Source organism: Protopterus annectens, chromosome 8.part0 (genome assembly GCF_019279795.1).
Source record: "Protopterus annectens isolate FY-2018-M chromosome 8.part0, PAN1.0, whole genome shotgun sequence".
Taxonomy (NCBI): Eukaryota; Metazoa; Chordata; order Ceratodontiformes; family Protopteridae; genus Protopterus; species Protopterus annectens.
Window position 1 is genome coordinate 281038861 of NC_056741.1, and position 26010 is coordinate 281064870.

The 26010-nt window shown below is 42.9% G+C and overlaps 1 protein-coding gene across 1 annotated transcript in view; it reads left to right on the forward strand.

The window, feature by feature from the left end:
* The window catches only part of IQGAP3 (IQ motif containing GTPase activating protein 3), a 2364408-nt gene that overhangs the window by 2135626 nt on the left and 202772 nt on the right, over positions 1-26010 (forward strand). The window contains exon 35 of the mRNA XM_044079778.1: positions 1827-1993. Within this exon, the coding sequence (XP_043935713.1) occupies positions 1827-1993 (167 nt within the window). The remainder of the gene's footprint in view (positions 1-1826; positions 1994-26010) is intronic.

Sequence of the window (26010 nt, forward strand, 5' to 3'; positions counted from 1 at the left end):
TGAGTAAGGGTTAGGCACACCATACAAGTCTGATATGTGATAGTCAACACTTTAACTGGAGAACATTCATTCACCCAAAAAACTTGAGAGCTAGAGAAAATTCAGAATTATGCCAAATTGCGCATACAAATAGAGAAAATCCCAATAGTTTCCATTCCACAGGATGTTCTTGTTGATTAGTAAGTATGGTGAGTACTTGTGTTGTATTTTGCTACCAGCTTTTAGTCCTCGTCTGCATAAAGCAGTGGAGAGAGTGTTGCATGATATGGCTTCTTGGAAATATTTGGAGGCCTGTCCTCACAGCTAAAGGTATCAGGAACTCATAACAGATTTTCTTTTCTCTATCTCCCCCTCTGTCTCTTTTCTGATATGCTGGGGGCTGTACTGGGGGAGCAGAGGTTATTTATACTTCTTTCCTAGGTCATGTTAAGGCATGCATTACTTGAAAAGCAGCTGCTTCTGCTGTTGTCTTCACGGAAGTGTTAGCTAAGCAAACTTTTGAGGCAGCTTACTTGGTCTTCTTTTCACTTGTTTGCAAAATGTTTTAAACTGAGCTGAGTTCTTTCAGATTGTGATTTCTGGTACATTTACTTTTTTTGTAGATATGTATAGAACATTGTTCTTGACACATTATGAATTATTGGAGAAGAGACATACAGAGGAAGTATAGTATCGTTGTATTAGATGACTCACCATAAAAGCAGATGTTTTTAAATCCCTATTTATCCTCCTAGTTAGTTACCTCCTTGTACATCCTCTTATTGACTTGCAGTTTTTAAGCATTATTTTTCTTATCTTAGTGACTCATTGTTGAATGGTAGTTCTGTTGTGTGACTTTTTAAATAATTAGTAATCAGCCTAGTAGTTCCTGTGCTTATCATGAGCCTAGGATTGAGCTGTCTGTGGTAGCAGGTATAGTATTATCGGTATTTTGGTTTACCTGCCATAATCTTACACTGTGCTAGAGCCTGATGCATTGAAACTTGGATGTTTTGGAATTATCTTTGTTGAGCGATCCACTCTGTATAGTACCAGAGAGTGAAATGTACTGCTCACATTCATATTTTGGGCTGGCAAGTCACTGTTGTTTCTGACATAGATATGGACTGAGTTTGGATATGGAAATTATGCTCCAACAATTTGAGGAAAGCTACCTCCCTGCAGGCTTGATGCCTTGAAATCCACATTCACATGACAGGCATTAAGTCTACTAATAGAACAAGCAGGAGGGTCTACCATATCTATTTCTCATAAATTAATCCAGTTACATTGTGCCTGTGAAGGCTCAATACTGATAAATTATTAATTTCTCGAGTCATCTTTCTACTGTTAATGTAAGTGTCTCTCTTTCAGCTTGTAGGATTTCAAAAGTCAATGACTTGCTTAGCCAAGTCTGCCTTAGAAATTATCAAAAGGTATGATTTCTTGTATACTGCTGCAAAATGGTAAGGTTTCCAGTTTTATATTCTGCTTCCCTGGTATATTCATTAGTGTAGGCTAGAGAAATTGTGTCTTTTGGGGGGGGGGGTACTAGTATCATGAACCCATATCCAGAGGTCCACATAATTTATACATCCCATGATAATGGTTACTCAGATGTGAGGGGTGAGATTGAGTTTAGGATTGCATTGTGTGTTTGCCTGTGTTCTGTTTGTATAGATGCTCCAAAAGAGCATATTTCTTGGGAAAAATTCCTGGTATGCTGTTCACTGCCAAAACATAATCCATGTATAGAAAAGCAAAATAGTGGTAACTGAAAACCATAACTCATGTAATTTTAAAATATTTATACAGTAATTATGATCATTTTTTTCTCTATGATTCAGGACATACGTAATCAGAGGAGGTATCGCCAGCATCGTAAGATGGAGATAATGAGGCTGCGACAGACTTTAAATGGACTGAACTCTAAAACATTTTTTTATGAAGAACAAATTGACTACTATAACCAGTACATCAAAACATGTTTGGATAATTTGACTTCCAGTGGAAGGTAGGCATCATGAGATGACCAAGGATATTGTATGCATTTGTAGCTAAAATTATAGTTTCATAATTACATAGAGCTGCATTGGTACATTCTCACCTTCCATTGAATGGCCTATAGAATGAATCTAATTGGTAGTGGCAAAGAATTTTTTTTAAAGCTAACTGCCTTGAAATCATCTCCAGGTACCTTTTACGTATGTGTTGGGAGGTTGTCCTAATGGTTAAGGTGTTTACCTTCCAGCCATAAGGAACAGGGTTTGACTCTCACATGGGATAATTGGCTAGACTTAAAATGACCACAAGGGCAGTTAGTCTAGTACTAATCTATGGACCATAGCATTTAGATTATTTTTAAGGCAGACTTGGCTAAGCAAATCCTTTAATCTTTGAAATACTACAAGCAGAGGAAAACTCTTTCTGGCTGATAGCATTCTCTTATTTGCTATCTTATAGCATTCATTCCCCTTGTCTGGGAGTGTCAGTAATGGAATGGTGGAATAACAACCCTATCATCAATGGTGGTCCTTCTGTTTAATATCGCAATGTAAATATTCAGTTAAGTGCTCCTGTGGCTGTTAAAAACAATGGCTTTACCAACATTGCCTGTATTGCCTTGAGGAGGACCGCACTATTATACCAACATTTCAACCCATCTTACCTCAAAACATCAAAGGGAGAAACTCCTGACCTATCTTACTCACCAATGAGATGGCTATGGTTGAAAGTTTGAGATTGGTTGTAGGGTCCGACATGTGACCAAGGTTTCACCTAGAAAATGTTCAGAAGGACCTGGAGGTAAGCCCATTAAATAATATGGTCTTATAGATCATTCCTGGTCCCCATAGGTATTAAGCTCATCTTCAACAAGCAAGGGCTTAAACCTGTGTGATGGGCATTTTTCTCCAAAGACTAGTGATTCTGAGGAGAATACCTAGTTCCCACTTTGTGTGCATACATGCATGCATATGCTGGAATATCAGCTTTCTCAGCATTTGGTTGATTGGCTGAATCCCATGAGCTCTTGTTCTGACCATGGGGAGTAGATGTCCTTCCATATCACTGTTGTGGTATTCTTTATATGTGGGTGGGAGATTGGCCTAATGGTTAAGGTGTTTACCTTACAGACACAAGGTACAGGGTTTGATTCTCACATTGGGTAACTGGCTAAGCTTAAAATGGCCTGAAAGGGCAGGTAGCCTAGTACTAACCTATGAACCTATGATTCCCTGTCTAGGGCAGCCTGACGTTTGGGCAGTATACCAAAGCCTTAGGTTGCTTTAAGGTACTCTGCACGTCACAAACACATGCTCCTTGTGTAGTGTAAGGTATAAAGGTGACATCCGGACATACATTCTCAGAACTTCTTTGCCACCAGTCCAAATGCCATCTCTTAATCATCTATCTGAATACTTATATTCCATTGCTGGTTTCCAAGCCATTGCAGATAAGTGCCTTGTCGGGGGTCCTTTTTTTTTTTTTTTTTTTTTTTTTAACTTGTCTTTGTGGTTGCATGTGGGGTTTCATGACATCCAGGAGGGATAAATGCCAGTGTGGGAGACAGATTCCCCATAAAGACCACCATGAACAGTGTCTGTTGTGCCTTGGCAGCTCACACGACCATATGTTCTGTTCAATCTGTCAGGCTTTTGTATCTAAAATTTTGCATAGTAGAGTTGTTTCTTTGGCAGTGTATCTTGAGAATCAGTGACTTAAACTTCTTGTGAAAGATACTATAGAGGGAACTTCCTGCCCCAAGTGACAGCCATCGGGGAAGAAAGTTAAGAAGCCTAGGCCAGAATCTTCCACTGGCTAGCCTCTACCAGACGTTTCTCCTGAAGTGAGTGACTGCCCAGAGGTTTGCCTAGCTTTGTTGTCAGATTCCTTTGCCACGACCAGGTTGGAGGCCAGCAGGGATCCACCTTTAAGCACATCAGAGGAGGCTTTGCCGATATAAGTTTCAAAGTTCAGGAGGAGCCACAGTTGATCATTTCCGAGAGGCCTAGGGGTGTTCCTCAGATTTTAGTCAGAGAAGAAGTTCCTACTACTACTATTGAATGCTTTGCTGGGTCAGAGCCTTTCAGATTTTATAAGGCAGACATCCTATTAACGAAAAAACAAAACACGAAACATGTTTCTCCTGCCCCTAAGAATCCAAGAGTGAGTGGCAGTGTTTGTTTAATAGTTTGATGGCATTAAAATCTATTCTGAGTGTTTCTGTTCCAGCTCTCCCCTTGGTCCTCTACTCCATATAAAAGACCCAGGGAACAGGATTCCTCTGAGGAGGAGTTGGATTCTGATGAGGAATTTCTTGCTTACTGTTCTTAAATTCCTTTTCCTTTGGACTAGGGGACAGAAGAAGAAGAGATGTATTTTGGGGACACAATCTCCAGGATGATGGAGTTTACTAAATGGGATTGTGCTCAGGTCTCTGAGATCCACAAGACATACTATGAGTTCCTGCATATGGAATCTCCTAAACCTTCTGCTGTTCCTCCTGTTTTGTTGGATGTGTTTTCCTGATTCTCAGCACCCTGCTCCCAGGAAACCGGATAGGTTTTATAGGGTGCCTGAAGGTGTAATGTTTTGTGCAAGTGTCCTGCTGCTGACCCCCCAGTGGTGTCTGTAGCCTCTGACAAGCCCTCTCAATTGTTTCCTTCGCCCAAGTTTACTGCCTTCTGATAAAGACAGCAGAACCATGGAAAGGCTAGATAAGAAGGTGTACACCTCAGCTATCTTGGGTTTTAGGCCTAATAATTATCAGACCCATATGTCCAGGTATGTGTTGCATTTCCTGTCTCAAGCTTGTCAGGTTATTTCTGATCTTCCAGACTCTGAGGGTAAAACTTCTGCTCTTTCCCTGTTATGGGACTTCCTCACAGGTGGCTCATCATTCCATCAAGTGTAGTTATGATGCAGCAGATGCTTCTTCTAGGGCTGCTGCTATTGGGTCAATGACGAGGAGGTATTCTTGGCTTCAGCTTCAACCATTGCCTGATGATATCAAGGCTAAGTTGATGGATGTCCCTCTTGATAATAAGTTTACTGACTAGAATACCCCTTTTTTAGATCAACTGAAATATTAGTAAATTAACTACACTTCTATGACTTTCTCTTAAAGTATACTAATCAATATTTAATCCTTAAGAAACTTCCACAAGACAAAAGTATAATCTCCTTCATATTGCACAGACTGTACTGTGTGTCATGATTGTTTAATATTGAATGTCCTCAACATGTTATCCATTTATATATTATGCAAGTTCTACTGTCATTTATTTTCACTGCATAATGACATTGTACTCTGCATATTTCTATCACTAAGAAATGCAATTTATATTGGTATGGTTTCTTATTACTGTCAATCGTATTCTGTTGTATAATAATTTTTGTTTAGTTGTTTGTTATAGTAATTTTTAATTTGTTGCTAGAGCTTTTCTCCCCGGGCTGCCACTGAAAATCATTACTTTGACCCAGTGGACTTTCCCGGTCAACAAATGTCAGTAAATAAATAAGTAATAAACACTTGTTTGGGAAACCTGCTGCTGATTTGTTTAAGTCCTTTCAGGATAAGGGGAAGGCTTTACAGGAACTCAAACGTGTTTGTTTCTCCTGTTCCTAAATTTCAGAGAAACTACCACAATAAGCCAGCCTTTGTTTGCAGGCAATCTCACCCTCCTAAGGTCAGAAAGGATGGCAAGCAAGCTCCTCAGACTCCAGGGACTCAAAAGTCTTCCTTTCCAGATAAACCAGGTGCTCTCTGACTATCAGTTTCTTCCCAGCCACGTTCTGCTTTCTCTTAGCCAGTCTCTCTCTCTCTCTTTCTGTTTGGCTACAGATTACTCAGGATTCCTGGGTTCTGTCCATTATTCTCCAGGGGTATTTCATGGTATGGAAATCCCTTCCCCCTTTTACAGGTATTCCTCATCCTTATCCGGAACAACTCCGTTTTTCCCCAGAGGTGCTTTGGGACCTTTTGACTCAGGGTAGTATTCAAGAGGTGCCTGTGTCCCAAAGGGGGAGGATGGTTTATTCCAGGATGTTTCTAGTACCCAGAAAAGAGGGTACTTGGAGACCAGTTCTCGATCTGTCTCATCTAAACACTTTTCTGGAGGTGCCCACTTTTCTGATGTTTATCCCTTCAGACTTTGCTTCCTTTTTTGCTTCCTCAGGCTTATATGGTGTCTCTGGATCTTAAGGATGCTTATCTCCATATTCTGATCCATCCCCTTTTCAGGAAGTTGTTGCATTTCTCTGTTGCTTTCTGGCATTTTCATTTCTCTGCTTTGTCCTTTGGCCTATCTACTACCGCAGGGGGTATTCACCAAATGCCTCACTCCTTTGACTGCTTTTTGCAGGCTTCAGGGGATCCAAGTATTTCCCTACTTAGATGTCCTGCTGTTTCAGGCATCCTCTCCAGAGGTCCTGTTGCAGAATTTCCATTTTTCCATCTCTCTTATTTAGATTTTGGGTTTACAATAAACTTCAAAAAGTCTTCTCTGACTCCTTCTCAGGACCATGTTTTTCTGGGTTGCAGGATTTGGACGGTGCCTATGCTGGCATCTCTGCCTCCTCCCAAAGCCTTGACTTTCATTTCCTTCTTTCAAACTCTACTTCCTGGCTGTAATGGAGGCCAGCGGGAGTTCTAAAAGCTCTTGGATTCATGTTATCCACCATCCCTATGCTTCCTCTGGCCGAACTTCAGGAACCACTAAAACTTCCTTATATGAAGTCAGTTTGGCTTCAACATGCATATCCCCTAGAATTGGTAGTTCCTCTTCTACTTTGTCTCAAGAAGGAACTTCACTGGTGGATCCAGCAGTTGTCCTTAAATACAGGGCTCACTTTTCATCACCATCTTCCATCTCAGGAGCTGTTCACAGATGCTTCAACATAGGATGGGGTGCAGGTTTTGATTGCTTAAAGGTGCAGTGGGGATGATCTCCTCTTCAGCAGAAGGAGCACATCAGTGTCAGAAATGAGAGCCCTTCTGCTTCCTCTTCAGGCTTTTCATCCTATTTTCTCCCCGGGACCTCTTAAGATATTTACAGACAATGCTACAGTGATGTGATATGTAAACAAACAGGGGAGAACCAGATCTTATCTTCTTGGGTGGCACTCCTGGTATGGGATTTTGCTGTCGAATATCAAGTGACTCCTCAGGCAGTTTACATTCCTTCCGGTCAAAACATTATGGCAGACACTCTGAGCAGGTCCTTAACTTAATCCCATGAATGAATACTTCAGAGGGATGTGTTTCTGGACATTGTTCTCCACTGGGACACTCTGCAAGTAGATCTATTTTCCTCTTCTCTGAACAAACAGCTTCCTCTGTTTTGTGCCAGAGTTCCAGATTCTCTGGTGTGGAAGGTGGACACCCTATCTTTCTCTTGGAAGGGGCTGTTTCTTTATGCTTTCCCGCACCTTCCCCTCATTTCAAAAGTCCTGTTCAGAATTCAGCAAGACACTCCAGCAAGACACTCCCAAAATCTTGCTGGTGACTGCCTTCTCGCTGAGGCAAAATTGGTTCCTCCTCTTTTGCATTTAGCCAAGGGCAATCATCACAAGTTATCTCACAGGGTGGACCTACTCACACAAGACAAGGGATCTCCCATCCATCCTGACCTGTCCACTCTTCAACTTACATTGTGGGTGATAGGATTTTGATTCCACATAGACACCTTTTTTTCTGAGGATGTGCTTTGGGTCATGCAGGAGGCCAGGAAACCCAATACTAGGAATTTCTATTTATCCAAATGGAAGAAGTTTTCTGTATGGTGTCTCTCTCGTAACCTGGATCCAGTTTCTGTTGCTGTTCCTTTGGTTCTTTTTTACTTGTGTGAATTGCTCACTTAGCTGTCTCTGCTTTTCTGCCTTTATCTCCTCCTTTAGCTTCTAGTTTGTAAGCTAAACAATTTTTTAAAGGCGTCCTTCATAATAGGACTCCCAGGAATCCTGTTCCTCCTCCCTGGGATCTTAATTTTGTTGTGGAAAAATTGACTCAGGCTCCCTTTGAGCTTGCTGCTTCAGCTTCCTTGCTCTTGGAAGACTACACTTTTGTTAGCCCATACTTCTGCCAGACGGGTGTCTGAGCTTTCAGGCTGTGATGACTTATCCTCCTTTTTTGGTCTTTCATAAGGACATGGTGTCCTTGTGTACTAATCCTTCTTTTATGCCAAAGGTGGTGAATAAGTTGTCCCTTAATCAGGCTATTCATTTGCCCACTTTTTTCCCTTCTCCACAATCTGCTAATGAGAAGGTGTTACACACGTTAGATGTGCATAGACAACTCAGATTGTATTTGGATAAAACTAAGACTATTAAGAAATCTGACCAGCTTTCATCCCAGGTCCTTGAGATTAGCTGTATCCAAGCAGATTATTTCTTCTTGTATTTCAAAAGAATAGTTTTATTATTATTTTTGTTGAACATTTTCATTTAGTTTCACTTAAATTGCATTTTAATTTTTGAGTGCTTTTGATGTGGTGTAATGTGCATATTGTGAATTGTAGTGCTGTTTAGATTTTTTTTATTTTTAATGATTGACAGCTGTAATAGGAGTGGAAGAGAATAACATCCGCATATTCATTCTATTAGCAAAGCCTCCATGCACTATTGCATTTTTGTGAAACATAAATCCCATTGGCTTCCTGTGCCTCATAGAGCCACTTATTCTTATTTGCAAGGTTCTAAAACGCACCCACTGAGTCTCCATGAAACTATTTTTACAAGATCACCCTTATCTCAGATGTACACAGGAGAATAATTCCTCTCTGATACACCCTCAATTTGTAAGTGCTGTAAGTGAGAGAACCTTCTCTATTTTGGGACCTCCTACCTTGAACCACCTGCCTACTGGCATCAAAACATCAAAAACCTAGAATCCATTAATAGTTTCAAAGATCTGCATAGAGACCATCTCTTTATTGAGTCAGCCTGTAGCTGTTACCATGACAATGATTAGGTAACTTATTACCCCTTAAGCAGATAATAGAATGCATCTAAGAAACTTTTTTCTACATTATAATGTGACGTTTTATGTGTATGTATGTATGTATGTATGTGTGTATATATATATATATATATATATATATATATATATATATATATATATATATATATATATATATATATATATATATATATATATATATATATATATATATATATATATATATGGGTTCCTTCACATGGTTGACATTTCAGAATGTCGACATTCATATAGCCGAGACCATATGATCGACATTCGAAATGTCCATGCGGAACCGGCATCTCCGTACAGTGCGGAATGGAAAGATTTCCATCTTCTGTACTGTAGTGCAATCTTGGAGTTGGTATATTTAAGTTCCGGAGGTGTGGGGTGGGGAGCCCCCCACGGGGGGCGCAAGGCGGTGTAGCCCCCCCCTGCTAGCAGCATGAAAGTAAGTTTTTTTGTGTTTTTTATTTTTTATTCTATGGTCGACATTTCGAATGTCAATCATATGGTCTCGGCCATATGAATGTCCACATTCTGAAATGTCGAGCATATGAAGTAGATCCATATATAAATATATATATATATATATATATATATATATATATATATATATATATATATATATATAAAATCAGTTGATCGAGTTTTCAGAAACTCCAAATTCATATCGGCGAGACAGTATGATCAAATTTCTGAAAACTTGAACTTTAAAAAAATGCTAATTTATCTTTTTTTTACATTTTTGCGGGGGGGGGGGGCTGCACCCCCACCCCCCCACACACCCTAAAAATTATATATAGCAACTCAGAGATCTCACTACATTGAGAAAAATGGTACGTTTCCCAATCCTCAAAGTACCGCAATCTCCATTCAAAAGCTTTGAGTTTTCAGAAATTCAATCATATCATCTCGCCTATATGAATTTTGAGTTACATATAGATAGATATAAAAAAAGTATCCATGTATGTATGTATTAAATAAATATATATGTACGTGTGTATGTATGTATATACATATATAATGTGTGTGTGTTTTGTTCTGGCTGTTCTTCTCCTTTACCCTGCCTGCAGTGAATGTTATTATGTACTGAATTTGAACATTTACTCATTCTGTACGTGATTATGTTGATTAGTAAGATCCTGATGTATTTTTCTGCTCTTTCAGCACGGATAATGGCTGAAAATGGTAAACAGACCAGCCCACTTACCCGATCAATAAATAGTAAAATACTCATAAAAATGTTCTCTGCCTTTTCTCCATCATTGTGCCACCTTGGGTTTAGGGTAGAGGGGTCAGAACTGTTAAGGAGGCATGCCTCCCTGCAAAATTTATGGGTTTCTGGTGACTTTACTAATTTCAGTGAATCTGCATTTGTCCATAGACCAAAAGCAGATTTACTTGCATGATTTCATTACTGACTTATTAATTTTGATAGGCTTCAGTCTAGTGAAATAAATTCAAGATTGCACATCATGGCATCCTGCACCAGAGCTTTGTAGCTCAAAGCGTGGGTATCAGACAAGTGTTTGGTGAGAACTCTTCAGGAAATATGAGCTGATGCCAATGCCAAACTTAGAGCAGGCCTCTGTCTCCAATGTGCCACCCTTAGTGAAACATGCTGTTTCATTGTCACCTTGTGTGTAATTTTTTGCAAAGTTGCTCATTTGTAAGCTCAAACCCAGAGTACAACCCCCCCAGGGCTACTATGAAAACATTAAAAACTAAGAAGTCAGGAGTTCCCCCAAAGCTCTCTCCTGGATAACCTTTCCTTTTGTGCAAGGTCTTTAGATTCATAAGATTCAATATGGAGTGGCTACAGTTGTCACCCTTTTATAGGATCATAGGAGATTACCAGGCTATCAACCCAGAGGTCATTTTAAGTCTGGCTGTTTCAACCCAATGTAGCACCATAGAGGTACTAGTCAATATCCAAGATTGCATTTAGTGAAATGAATAAGCATAATGTAATAAAGTCACAAAGTATTTGGATTGCTGTTGTGGCCAAAGAATAAGCTAATATTCTAAAGACTAATTCTCTAAAGAATTTGCAGGACCTCTGTAACGCCCCTTCACTGGCCTAGTAATCAAGGAGCCTCAGTCGTCGCCACTGGCAACCGCTAGGGGACGTACTTACTGGGAGGATGACAAGCATACACACAGTAAAGTGCAATTTCTCTTAAGGGCACAAAGAGATCACAATCAGTCTGGAGCTGGTTCTCCCTCTTTCTCCAGGTCCCCAGTAAGACTCCCCACTTGCTCAGCTACAGGGTTAAGATCTCAGATGAGGGGCCAAGCCAAGACCTTCAACACCCTCTCTGTCCAACCAGTGCTTCGTGTCCCTGCCCAAGTAGCTGAAACACACACACACACACACACACACACACACACACACACACACTTTGAGATTTGATTTATATACAAACACACACACACCGGGAAAAGGCTGGTACTGGTTTACTAGCTATGCTCCCTTCTGCCCAGACTATAAGGTAGTTTCCACTGCCATCATCCCCTACTTATCAGCTACTATAAGGCCCTTACAAAGGGTGTCCAATCCTACTGTGTAATGTTATTATTAATCGAAATGGTAGTCTGACCAAGACTTGCAAGGCTATTTAGGAGTGGCCTGTACAGTGTCATCAAATAGATATGCATGTCATCTAAGAGCTTAAATATGTCTCTCAAATATCAGCCACAAAGATAAGTTTAAATATATTTAATAATAATTAATAAAAGAACGAGGCAATACTCATGTCAATCAACACAGTAACTTCAGAGTTCAAAATCACAGGAAGTATTTTAAAACAATATTGCAGGACAGTCTCATATCAATACAGAAAATATCTAAACTAATCGTTACTATATTCCTAGCTATATCTAAGAAAGGTACTATGCCCTAAGTCTTACAGACAGGCAAGTGCAGATGGTGATGAGTGGATGTTCTAGCTAGGTCCAAGACAAAATACAAAATGCATAGTCTCTCTCTGAGAGCGTCCTTAAATCAGTATCTCATTTGCTGCTGGGTTACCCTGCATGACTTCACTTTTTGTCACCTGACTTGAGTTCCCAGGCTAAACCAGAAACTGATAGAATTTAACATCTCTGTATTAAAAAATACATATCTCTCAGATGATTTTCAGATTTTGGAAGTCATAAAACATTTTACATTTTAAACCTAGTAATTACTTTTCTTTCAAGGCAATAGAAAAACTTCTAGCTCTATACATTGTGTCGGCTTCTGCATTGAAAGTGAGAGATAACAGCTCTTGTTTATGGCCCAGCTATAAAGTAACTTAACCTCAACTATTCTTAAGTTTTGTAGGTTAATCGTTTATGTTCCAGGAGGGTATGTTGGGGTTACACACTTGAAGCTCAGTACATAACATACAGTTCTATATACATCATATCAATATTCACAGATGACATAAAATTATTTACAAAATTCCAGATAGCTGGGCTGGCAGCATGACATTTCTTCCCAGCCCGAACACTCAAGTTAGTTTTTCAAGTGACCTTTGAGAAATGTTGCGTGAGAGGGTTGAGCCTATCTGGGAATACCTTACCCCATTCCCTGTCTTGAGAACCTGTCTGAGTTGGCATTGCTAACACCACTGCGGTGCTGCACTGTCATATCATATGGTTGCAACCCTAGCCTCAACCTTAGTAAGTTGGCATTTTGCTGGCCGGCTCAATGTAGCCATGTTAAGGGATTGTGGTCTGTAATGACAGTGAATTTCCTTCCATACAAATAAGGTTGAAGTTTCTGCAGTGCCCACACTATGGCTAGGCATTCCTTTTCTACAGCTGCATAGCATCCCTCCCTGGGTTGAAGCCTATGACTGAGATATACCCCTGGGTGCTTTTCTCCCTCTGAGGAAACCTGGCTGAGTATGGCCATCACCCCATGGTTTGAAGCACCCACCTGCACAACAAATTATTTGCTGTAATCTGGACTGGCTAATGCAGAAGGGGGGTCCTCCCAAAGCTCCTTGAAGCTTCTGGAATGCCTGCTGGCATGCTGGGGTCCACCCTACCTTATCTGGCTTGTTTTTCTTCGTCAGGTCTGTGAGGGCAGCAGCTATGGTACTGTAATTGGGGACAACTTTCTGTACTACCCCGCTGTCCCTAAGAATACCCACACCTGATTTTTCGTAACAGGGGCAGGCCACGACTGAATGGCTTCCACTTTGGCAGGTTCTAGCCTGATCTTACCACTCCCCACTCTATGTCCCAGGTGGGAGACCTCTGCCATACCCCCCTGACATTTGCTGGGCTTCATGGTCAGCCCTGCCCTCTGTAGTCTGCCCAGCACCTCCCTGACATGCTGAAGGTGCTCTTGCCAGGAATGGTTGTAGATGGCAATATCATCTAAGTAACCAAGGGCAAAATCTCCTGCTCATGCTAGGATACGTTCTACAAGCCTCTGGAAAGTCACTGGGGCATTTTGCATCCCAAAGGGCATCTTCGTGAACTCATACAAGCCAAAAGGAATCACAAAGGCTGACCTGTCACTTGCACTGGGAGTCAAGAGCACCTGCTAGTAATCCTTGGTAAGATCAATGGTAGTAAGATACTTCGCCTACCCAGCTGCTCTAGGGCTTCATCTGTCCTAGACATGGGGTAAGCATTTGACTCTGTGTGACTATTTAATTTCTTGTAGTCCACACAGAACCTGATGCCATCCTTATTTGGTCCCAGTACCACTGGGGAGGCTCAGGGACTGCTGGACTCCTGGATTACCCTTAGTTTCGACATTTCCTGCATCTCCTCCCTCAGTGTCTGTTTGACTCTCTCAGTCACCCTATAAGGGGCCTGCTTAATAGCCCTTTAAGGTCCTGTATCCACATGGTGCTGCACCAGGTGGGTGCACCCTGGTTTCCCAGTGAACATGTCCCCAAACTCTTGTAACACTGTTAAGATTTCTCGAAACAGAGTAGGGGATAACTGCTGGGAAATTGCTACCACTTCCACTGAGCTGTCAATATGAGTCTTACTGAGAGGATCAGTCACTACATCCCCCTCGGACACCTCCTGCCATCGACTGCAAATACTCAGCACAAGGGCCTCCCTATCATGATAAGGTTTCATCATGTTAAATTGTACAATTTGTGCACCTGCCTCCTGCCTTGTAGTTTTACTATGTAGTTAACATCACTGACCTTCCTTGCCACCTTGTAGGGTCTCTCTCAAGCTTCCTACAGCTTGTTGTGTCTGACAGGAATGAGAACCATTACCTGCTACCCTACAGCATACTCTCTAGCTTGAGCATTCCTGTCATACCAGACTTTTTCTGCTATTGGGCTTCTGCTACGTTTCCCTGGACCAAGGTTATAAGATCCCTAAGCCTTGTCCTGAGGTTTAGGACATATGCCACAACAGACTCCTTGTGGGATTCACACTCACTGTCCCACTCATCTCAAATCAAATCTAGAGATCCCCACACCCTGTGCCCATACAGCAACTCAGAGGGTGAAAAATCTGTGGATTCCTGGGACACCTCTCTGTAAACAAACAGATGGGGCAAATATTTGTCCCACTCCCTCTTAAACCAGTCTACAAATGCCCGTAGCATTGTCTTGAGTGTAGAGTTTAACCTAAACCTGTCTGGTGGACATCTGCAATAAATAAACTCTATAACAAAAGAAAAAAAATTGCTGTTCAGGACCAAGAAGGAGCAGGTGCCCAATTGGAAGCAATCTCTCCTTAGCCTAAACAAGCAAATAAGAGCACTAGTGAAATCCTCCAAAGCAAACTTTGATTCCAAATTGGCCACATCTACTAGAGACCGTCATAAGGCCTTCTTCACATATGTCTGTAATCTCAAAGGTAGCACCCAGATCTGTTCAGAACCGGTAGTCAAGGGCACCACATATACAAATGCCGTAGATATAGCAAACCTGCTGGCTGACAGATTCAGTGAAAATTTCACCCCTCTGTCCCCCCCCATCAGTAAATCAGGGCATTCCCAGTACCTGCCCCCTTCCCCTTATATCTAGGGATCAGGTCATCACTGCTCTCTCAAAGGCAAAAAATCTAGCCTCAATGGGACCCTTTAACATCCCAGACTGCATCCTACATGAACTCAGGGAGGAATTTGCAGCACCATTAGGCACCCTATTCAACCAAAGCCTGAGTACGGCTTTCTCCCAGCTGAGTGGAGGACAGCCACTGTCATCCCTTTACACAAAGGTGGAGCATCCAACGATCCGGAAAATTATAGACCCATCAGCCTAACTAGCCTGATCTGCAAGGCCATGGAACAGATTATCATGGACCTCATTAACAAGGACATTGGCAACCTCTAAACACTCAATCCCACACAGTTTGGCTTCTTCAAGGGGAGGTCATGTCTGTTAAATTTGGTCGACTTTTTTGAGACAGTCATCAAAGCCATGGTTGAGGGGAAGACAGTGCACACTGCCTACCTTGACCTGGCCAAATCCTTCGACACTATTGCCCACTCGGGCATAATAGATAAACTCTTTCAACTAGGCATCAATCCATATGACTAACTGGCTCACTGAGAACCCACCTAGTCAAAATAGGGGAAGCCACCTCAAGCAGTAGACCCGTATCGAGTGGTGTACCCCAGGGTTCGGTCTTGGGGCCTCTGTTATTTGGGATATACTTTTCTGAGGTGCAGGCCAAAACCAGGGGTGCTATGGCTGACCAAGTTTGCAGATGACTGCAAGCTGGGAGCTGCCATCATTCCCCTAGTGACATGGACATCCTCTAAGAGGATCTCACCCAAACAAATGACTAGTGCCTGAAACATGGTCTCAAGCTCAATACAAAAAAATGCATCATCATCCCCTTTGGGAAGAGTGATGTCTCCACAAATCATCACATTAATAATATCCTAAGCACACACAGTCAGTCGTGAGGGATTTGGGCATCCAGGTTGATAGCAACCTGACTTTTGACCACTATGTTGTTTCCATTGTGCAGAAAGCTTTCTACATGGCCCACCTCATCAGTAAGGGTATCTCATCCAGGGACAAGGAGGTCATAACATCCCTGTATTCTTTCCTTATAAGGCCCATTATTGAGTACAATGCCCCATTCAGCATATACTTTGCAAAGCACATGCAGCAGCTGGAGAATCCAGGCCCTCAAAAACCTACCATACACATAGAGGCTAAAATCCCTATCCCTCTACTCTGTTTCATAAAGACTTCTCAGAGGTGCCGTCTGTCTGGCATACAAGGCGATCTCGGACCCTGCCTTGATGGGACTGCTGCATATCCGCAAGTCAAGCTCCACTCGAGTAACCCGCACATGCGGCCTCAACTTGGTCTGTGACATCAGTAGGACTTGTTGGCGGGACAAATTTGTGTCCCAGAGAATCTCCCATCTATGGAATAGACTCCCTCGCCACGTCAAGCAGAGTACCCCTTTACCCCTTTTTAAGCGCAACCTGGATAACTGGATGTGAAATAGAAAATACATTCCACCTGTGTCCCTGCTGGCCAGGGGCATCGGGAGCTGATTTGTCTGTGCATGGTCTAAACTCTTGACTAGGCTTATAAGGGCCTCAGGACCAATAGCCTAGTAACTTCCTATGATCCTATAAGACCATTGGTCTGGGGATGGTAGGGGGTGGACTTTTAAGTGCTTCACCCCACAGTACTTCCACAGACAAGCCAGCAGGTCTGACGTAAAATTGGCACCTCTATCAGTCAGTATGTCTTTTGTTTAACCTGTCCTGCTGAAAATCTTTAACAAAGCATCTGTCACATTTTCTACCTCATTGGAGTACAGAGCCACCGCCTCAGGGTATCTGGTAGCATAATCTGCTACCACTAGGATATACTTTTTCCCTGTGGAACTTGGGGTAATTAGAGGGCCCACAATATCCATAGCTACCCTCTGAAATGGCTCTCAGTCACAGGCCACCTTGTCTCCTGTCTTTCCTACCATTTGGCACTGCTCACAGGTCTCACAGTACCCTGTTATATCTCTGGAAATCCCCGGCCAATAAAAGTTCTGCATAATTTGTCTTTGTATGTTTTATGCCCTTATGACCTGCAAAGGAAATATCATGGACTATGGCTAGAAGTTCCAGATGGTAGGCTCTGGGCATTACCAGCTGCTGTATTCTCTCACCCTCTAGCCCACCCTCAGGGGTCCATTCTCTATACGCTAACCCTTTGTCCCAGTATGTTTCCCGCTTCCCTTGAGAATCAGGTGCCTTTCTAGCTACCTCCCTCAAGCCTTGTAATGTAGGGTCTGAGAGCTGAGCCTGTCTCAGCTCTGTCTTAGTAACCCTTCTCAGCTCCCCTTCCACAGGAAGTCTGGTATTCTATGACAGCGGTGCCTCACTATCAGCCTGGGTACTACTACTCACCTCTGACCTTGCAGTCACTCTGTCCAAGGGAACATCAGTACCCACAAGCAGCTGTGGCTCATCTTCCATCTCACTGCTACAGGGTAGCTCCCTCCCTGAATTAACCACCTCACCAGTCCTGACTGCAAGTGTGCAGTCTGTCTGGGTCTCCCCCAGGCTACCAGACTCGCATGCTTGTCTCCAAGCCTGACTGCATTTAATTGCATGCACACAAGGTACTGCATTATCAAAATCATTCCCTATCAGGACATCTGCATGGATATCCTCAAACACGCCACCTTGCTGGCTTCCTTTTCCACCCTCCCAGTCAGGGTGAACATTAGCCAAAGGAATTTGGAATGGGTCCCTCCCAAAGCTCTGACTGGAGTAGACTGCCCAAGCAAGTAGTGCTCCACTGTAACCATTGCAGGCTTCACAATGGTTAGGTCAGAGGCTGTGTCTCTCTTAGCAGTGGCCTCTTTCCCATCCACTAAAATAGGATATAACCTCTTGTGGCAGTTTGGTACCCTTGTTGTTTAGAAACAACTTACTGCTGGCATTTTGTCATTCCCATTTAGTGGCTTTCCCATCTTTTTTTCCCCACCTTGTCTCATTGGACATCTATATGCTACATGGCCCCACTGGTTGCATTTAAAACATTTAACCCTTGGTCCTAGACATATACCGGGACTAATGGCTTCCCCTGCTACTGGTGGAGTTTGTTGGCACAGTCTGGGCTGCCCACCATGGGTTCCCTTAGACCCATGAGCACCACTGGGTGTCCCTTTCCTGTGCAGTGATGCCCTGCTTGCTAGGTATGGGTCTCCCTTCTTCTCCAGTTCATGAGCAGTATTGCATTGTCTGTCAGCTAACGAGATTCTCAAGTCCTCAGGCAAAGTGCTAAAGGCTTGTTCCCTCACCAAAAGTTCTGCCAGCCCTTCAAAAGTGGTGACCTGACATCCACTCACCCACCTATGAAAATGAGTGCTTAGTTCAGCAATATATTCATACACACTTTCATCTGCCTTGCATCTATGCTCATGAAACTTTTTGCTATAAGCTTCAGATGTTAACTTAAAGCATTCTAGCAAACAGTTTTTTTACAATATAATAATTTAAGCAATCCATATCAGACAATTTAGAATAACAGTTACAACTTTACCATGGAGTAAGGGGGTCAGGAACTGTACCCAAAGCCCTTGGTCAACATTATACTGTGACCTTTGTTGCTTCTAGGGTTTGGTTACTCCCTTCCCTATTACCTCCATGACCTTGGCGAAGAGTCAGCATCTCCTTTTCATGTTGCCTCTGCCTGTTGTTCTCCTCAGCTTCCAGGCGTTGCATTTTCTCATTTTCCTCAGCTTCTAGACAGTGCAGTTTCTCATTTTCCTCAGCCTCCAGACTTCTCACTCTTTCTGCTGCCTCTACATCCAAATTATTGGCCTCCAGGTCAAGTCTCTCTAAATCCAGATGGATTGTTAAGTCCTCTGTGGAAAGGTTGAACTGTCCATTTTCTGGGAGTTGTACATTCCCAAGGAAAGTCTGATTGTCCTCCTGGTTGCTATCCTTTGATGTAGCTGTGAATAAAGCTTCATTCATTTCTGCCATAGTCAGGTTGGCCTGCACCAGTCCTTTATCCTGACACATCTCAGCCCACTGGCTCCTTGTCAGCCTGCCATACTCCTCTGCTGACATACTTGTCTCCTCTCCCTGACTAACTAAGCTAACAAAAAAAAAATCAAACAATTGTGATTTGAAACTGTGAATGTTTACAGCACGGCTGATTGAGAGTACAAACACTCAGTGACCACTGTACATAAGCTATAGGAATTCAATATCCACACCACTACAAGCCAGTTAATATATGGTGTGGCTCTCTCACCACTATCAACCAATTAATATGTGATGTGGATATCCCACCACTGCCAACCAATTAATATGTGATGCCCTTGCACTGGCCCAGTATTCAAGGAGCCTCAATCCTCACCAATGGCAATAGCTAGGGAACGTACACACTGGGAGGATGGCAAGTACACACACAGTAAAGTGCAATTTCCCTTAAGAGCACACAGAGATCACAGTCAGTCTGGGGCTGGTTTCTCCCTCTTCTCCAGATCCCCAATAAGACTCCCCACTGGCACAGCTATTAAGATCTCAGCTGAGGGGCCAAGCCAAGACCTCCATCACCCTCTCTGTCCAACCAGTGCTTCATGTTCCTGCCCAAGTAGCTGACACACACACACACACACACACCTGGGGAAGTCTTGCACAGGTTTACTAGCTATGCCCCCTTCTGCCCAGACTATAAGCTAGTTTCCACTGCCACCAGCCCCTACCTATCGGCTCCTATAATGCCCTTACAAAGGGTGTACAGTCCTACTGTGTAATGTCACTATTAATCCAAATGGTAGTCTGACCAAGACTTGCAAGGCTGTTTAGGAGTGGCCTGTACAGCGTCACCAAATGCATATGTAAGTACTGTAAGAGCTTAAATATGTCTCACAAATATCAGCCACAAAGACCGGTTTAGATATGTGTAATAATAAATAATAAAAGAACAAGACCATACTCAGTCAATCAGCACAGTAATTTCAGAGTTCAAAATCACAGGAAATATTTTAAAACAACATTGTAGGACAGTCGCAAATAAATACAGAAAACATCTAAACTAATCTTTACTATATTCCTGTCTATATCTAAGAGGGATACTAGGCCCTAAGTCTTAGTTACAGACAGGCAAGTGCAGATGGTGATGATCAGTGGATGTTTTTGCTAGGTCCAAGACAAAATATAAAATGTGCAGTCTCTCTCTCTGAGAGAGTCCTTAAATCAATATCACATTTTACTGCTGGGTTAGCCTTTTTGTCACCTGACTTCATTTGCAGGCTGAACCAGAAGCAAATAGAATTTAACATCTCTGTGTTAAAAATACGTATCTGTCAGATGTTTGCCAGATCTTGGAAGTTGTAAAACAATAAAACACTTTAAATTTTAAACCTAGCAATTACTTTTCTTTCAAGACAATAGAAAATTGTCTAGCTCTATCATTGCGATTGCTTCTGCATTGAAACTGAGAGAAAACGTATCTTTTTTACAGCCCAGCTATAAAGTAACTTAACCTCAATTATTCTTAAGTTTTGCAAGTTAATCAATGTTTCAGCAGGGTATGCTGTGGTTACATTCTTTAAGCTCAGTACATAACATACAGTTATTTATACATCATATCAATATTCACAAATGACAGAATTATTTACAAAATTCCAGATAGCTGGACTGGCAGCGTGACAACCTCCATGGAGATTTTCTTGACAGGGTGTATCAAAGTGGGACTGTGTGTGAGATGTATTTTTTATCCTATCAAAGACCTAAAAGGAAGGGAGAGCACTTCCTCATATGAACCACAAAGAACTTTTTACATGATTTCAGTAGTCCTTACACTTACTAAAGGAAATTGAAACTAAAAAGAAGTATGACCTTAACTTTCAGTAGGGATGCTCATGAGATTAAAAGAATAATTTATGCCAACTGGTCCATTTTGTCTAGTAATAAACTTGCAAGCAATATTCTGATTCCTGGCCCTTCTGTTATTTTAAAAAAAAAGAACATCAGGTTTTATTTAGAAGGGATGTTCAACAAGGACAGGGTTGGTACCTTTAAATGTAGGCCCTCCTTTCTGTACCTTTTGTGAGTTTGAGCTGCAGAGATTTTTTCATCTGCTCTAGTACGGGTAAGAAACATAACAGTAAGGTGGATGTGAACTGTAACACTGAAAAGATTATTTACAGAGCCCAGTGCTGTAAGTGACAAGTATTTTAGACAGGGAAGACTGTTTCAGAGGAGGATAGCCCAATATAAGTCTGAAATTTGAAATAGACTAAGCAAGAATCCCCTTGCAAAGCACAACATTGAATTTTTCAGGATGGGTCCCCTTGAGGGGAACTGTGATGCCACCCTTGAAAAGGAGAAGCTGTAACGGCAAATTCACCTTAACTGCTACAACCCACCTAGACTCTATTCTGATTATTCAGTTAAATGCATTCTTCAACCTGGGAAACTGGAGCACAAATTATTTTATTAATGGTTTTGACATGTTTGCCCTTTCTTTACTTTTCTTAGATATTTTTATGCCTGTATTGTTGATAGTTTCTGCTTGCTTTCTGTTCTGCTACAACATATACATAGTCTTTTGCATTTTTTCTACACATTTTATTCTTTGGGTTTTTTTCCCGTTTTTAGTGTACGATTGTTTTCATGATTTCTCATAGTTAATAGTCATTTGATGAAGTCTTATGGATGAAAACACTTTTCTTTTTTTGTTTTTAATACACTTACAGTTTTTATTTTGATTGTATTTTTATCTGTGATGTTTCTTTATTTCGCTTCTTTTCCTAGGTTGCTGTAGTGGATGCGTTTTTTTTTTTTTTGCGTGTTATCAAACATACGCACGCACACAGACACACAGACACACACACACACACACACACACACACACACTTCAGCTCTCTGATTTTTTTTTTCTTTATAGTTTTTTTTTTTTTTTTTTACTTTTACTCTGTTTGGAAGGATCTTGTCACTTTGTTGCTAAACAGCCTTTAGTGAAGGGAGTTTTATGACACCTTGTCCATTTCTGGAGACAGACTAGGAGTTAAATTAGTAGATCTGATATTGTTAATCCTCATTCATTCCTTACGCATGGGTATCAGTTCTGACCTTGGAACCGAGCCGGCCATTTTCCAAGCTCGCGTCAGCTTCAAACTCTCGAGCTAAACTCTTACCTACAATCCCCTCTCCCTGTTACCCCAGATTTCATTTGCCGCATTGCCATTCGGTCGTGTCAAGCTGCTTCTCTTGAGTTAATTACAGTTTGTTGTTTAATAACCATTTATTTTACTTTTCTGTCAGAAAAGTTTCTATTTCATTGTCTCTTACCCTATCGCATCTAGCAATCATACTTTCTTCAGGTTTTTCCTCTTTTTTTCTCTATCTTCTTACCGCAAGGTAAATTCCCCTTACCATCGTTGGTAATTCTTCCCCTTTTTCAAATACCTTAGGGTATTCTTTTGTGCCATTGCTGGTACCCTTTTCTGCTTTCTATTTTAGCTATTATGGCAGATAAGAAAGGTAGTCCAGGGTTTAAATTGTGTTCTGATTGTGGACACTACCTACTTTTGATGCACACTCTTTGTGCGTTTATTGTTTGGGGCGTCCCATTTGTCTGTTGATCCACCCTGTACTATTTGTGAGAATTTTTCAAATAGAACCTTGTTGGAAAGGAAAAACAAGCTGTTACTGAAGGGACTTCTGAAATCTCCCTTTTCAGAGGCTATTTCTGGGTCGGAGGCCTCAAACCGTCCTAGTGCAGATAAGAAAATTTTGGATGTTCCTACCAAGGCTAAATCTTTGCCTTAGTCCCCGGCTTGGAACTCCCGCCAAACAAAACCTAAAAAGGCTAAAGTTTCAGCTCCGGAGCTCACTCAGTCAGCCCCAGTGCTTTCGGTGCCTAGACCTTCGGCACTGAGGCCTTCGGCTCCATTAGTGATCTCGACTCCGTCTTCTCCTGCAGCCTTCACTATATTGGCACCGAGGGGCTCCTCGATTCAGACTATTACCACTGTATCGGCACCGACCATTCAGTCGGCGCAGACCTTGACCACGTCGGCTCCGAGTTCCTCGGAGCCAACAACTTTATTGTTGACTCCAATTTTGTCGGTTTCATCTTCAGTACCGACAAGCACTTCGGCACCGATCCCTGTGTCAGTGCAGACCATGACCTCTGCACAGATTACTACTTCGGTGCAGACTCCCATAGTCCAGTCTCTCCCGGCACCGTTGTTCTCAGTGCAGACTTGTGAAATGGGCACCGAGTTTGCTTCTTCTGTGGACAGGCCTGTTTCTCCCCCAGTTTCCATGAGGTCCACTAGAAGCCTTTCCAAACATGATGTGTGGATCAGGTACTCTTGGCCAGAGGTATCCCACCCCCCAGGAACTATCCTTCCTTGGGAGGTGATCACCCATCTCCAAAGACCCCTTCTTATTCTCCTCCTTCATTTCCTTTGAAGTCCATGGATATAGCACAGTCTTCCCCTTCTGCGGTTCCCTTTATGGATCTCACTAAGGAACTGCAGTTGCCTTCATGGCAGGATAGTTTTGCTATGACCCAGGATGTCACTGGTGACACGCATACTTTGCTGCTCCAAAGCCATCCAGGGACTCCGGGTCGGCAGGCTGAGCCACTTAGGGGAGGGGTGACCCCTGTCCTAGACATTCACCCCTCTTCAGGTGGACCAGCCGTCCAACTGATGGAGAAGGCTTTCACTGCTGCTGGGGATACTGGACTGTCTATCCCTCCGCCGTCTTCTGGTACACTGGTTTCACAAGTCGCACTGAGCGGGCACCGGGTGCAAGGGCCTCAGGACATATTCCCACAGGAAACCCCTTTTCCGCTGTCTTCCCCAGCTTCTCCTGCTGAGGAAGTTCACCGGAAAAGTTTGTGTAAGAGGAAGCACATGGACTCCACAGAGGAGTCCCTCACAGAAGACACAGATTTTGATGAGGGGGAAGGATCCCCTCGGTCACCCTCTGAGGTATCCTTTGGTGATATTCTCGAAATCCTGAAACAGAGAGGTGACTAGCAGTCCTCTAATCCGATCTCTGAGGAATCTGTATTCTTGCAGGCCTTTCGCGCCCGGCCCCCTACCTCCTGGGTTACTCCACCTGCCGATGAACTTGTCCGGCTTATCATGCAGCATGCGTGGAAGGCTCCTGACACCGTCAAATCTATTCCCCAGAGGCCAGATAAGATTTTGTTCCCTCCTGATACGGATCCCTATTGGTCAAAAGGTCTTCCTGTGGATGCTATGGAGGTGGCGGCCGCAACAAAAAAGGATCTGGCAGAAGAAGAAAGCCAGACTGTCTATCCACCTAACAGAGTCCCGAGCCCTGGACAGGATAAAGAAGTGCACCTTTGCATCAGTGACCTTTACTATCAGGTCCCTGAATTATATGGCACACTTTATCAGGCTTCAAAGGGATCTGATTTCTGAGCTTTCTGAATCCTTGGCTGGTGCCGTGTCTGATGAGGTCCGTGAAAAAGTGGCCTCTCAGCTGGCTACCATTGAGTCAATATCTAACTCCTCTATGCGACTGATATCTCACGCATCAGAAGGAGCAGCTAGAGCAGCAGGTTCAGCTGTGGTCTTAAGACGACATGCATGGATGCGCTTGTGCAATTTCGCAGAACCCTTTAAGGCTTCCTTTCTTAATGCTCCCATTGAGCCCTCCTCGTTGTTCTGACTCAAAGTTAAAAGCACACTGGCCAGATGTGAACAAGACGGTAAGACCCTTTCTGCCGTAGGTGTCCGTTATTCTTCCCCTCAAAGTGCTTTCTCCCTAAACCAAAAGAGTGGGAAGATATGGTTCAAGAAATCTCAGGGTCTTTTCCGTGACACACAGGCCGAGTTCTCCCCTAGAGGCAGAGGGGGAAACTCTCAGGGAAGACGCTCCTTTCGGGGCAGAGGGGAGTCCGCATAACCAGGGTTCCAGGGATTCTTTCCCTGGCCAATCCTAACAGCGCTCCTGAAGAGCGGCCCAACTCCTTTCCTCTGGAGGTGGTTGGGGGACATTTCTCCTTGTACCCTTCTGCCTGGCTAACCATCAGCACCGATTCTTGAGTACAAAGGATTATAACCAGAGGTTATCATATCCCCTTCAATCTTTGTCCCGTCCCTTCAAAAAACCTTCCCAACGTTCCACCCAGTGAAAGGGAAGAAGCAGCATTAGAAATAGAAAAGCTGCTAAGAAAGAAAATCATCCAAATAGTCCCTCCAGACTAGATAGGATCCGGATTCTACTCAAGACATTTTTGGTGCCAAAGAAAACCGGGGACTGGAGACCAGTTTTGGATCTCAGCATATTGAACAAGTTTGTGAGAGTACAAAAATTCCGGATGGTCACAATACAATCTATCCTCCCGCTTTTGAAAAAAGACGATTGGATGTGCTCGATCGATCTTCAAGATGCGTACTACCACATAAAAGTGGACAGGCCATCAAGAAGATTTCTGTGCTTACGTGCGGGAGCCAGTCACTACCAGTTCAGAGTACTGCCCTTTGGACTGTCTACAGCCCCCAGAGTGTTCACATAGTGCATGGCAGTTGTCACAGCTCACTTGCGACTTCACGGATTCCAGGTGTTTCTATACCTAGACGACTGGCTCATTTCCACCCCCACCAGACATCTATTGGAAGAAGCCCTGGCATACTGTCTCCTCACTGCACAAAGGCTAGGCATAACCATAAACTGGCAAAAATCCAATCTCACCCCATCTGAGTCAACGGAATTCATAGGGGTTATCTTGGGCACAAAGAACTGCAGAGCTGCCATTCCAGAGTACAGAATTTTAAGGCTAAAGCAACAACGGATTTCAATCCTTTCAAGGGAGAAATCCATGGCTCACTCGGTTCTACAGCTGTTTGGTTCCATGGCAGCCTCCATCACCATTGTCCTCCTGGCCAGGTTTCACATGAGGATTCTACAATGGCTACTGCTCACCCGATGGTTTCCCTTTCAGCATCCTCTTTCAGCCATGATTCAAGTAACCCACAGGTGCAAACAGAATTTAAATTGGTGGATGACACAATCTGTCACAATGGTCTCGCCCTTTTTTCCCCCCAGCAACCCAAGGCCACAGTGACCACGGACGCCTCCCTGATGGGGTGGGGGC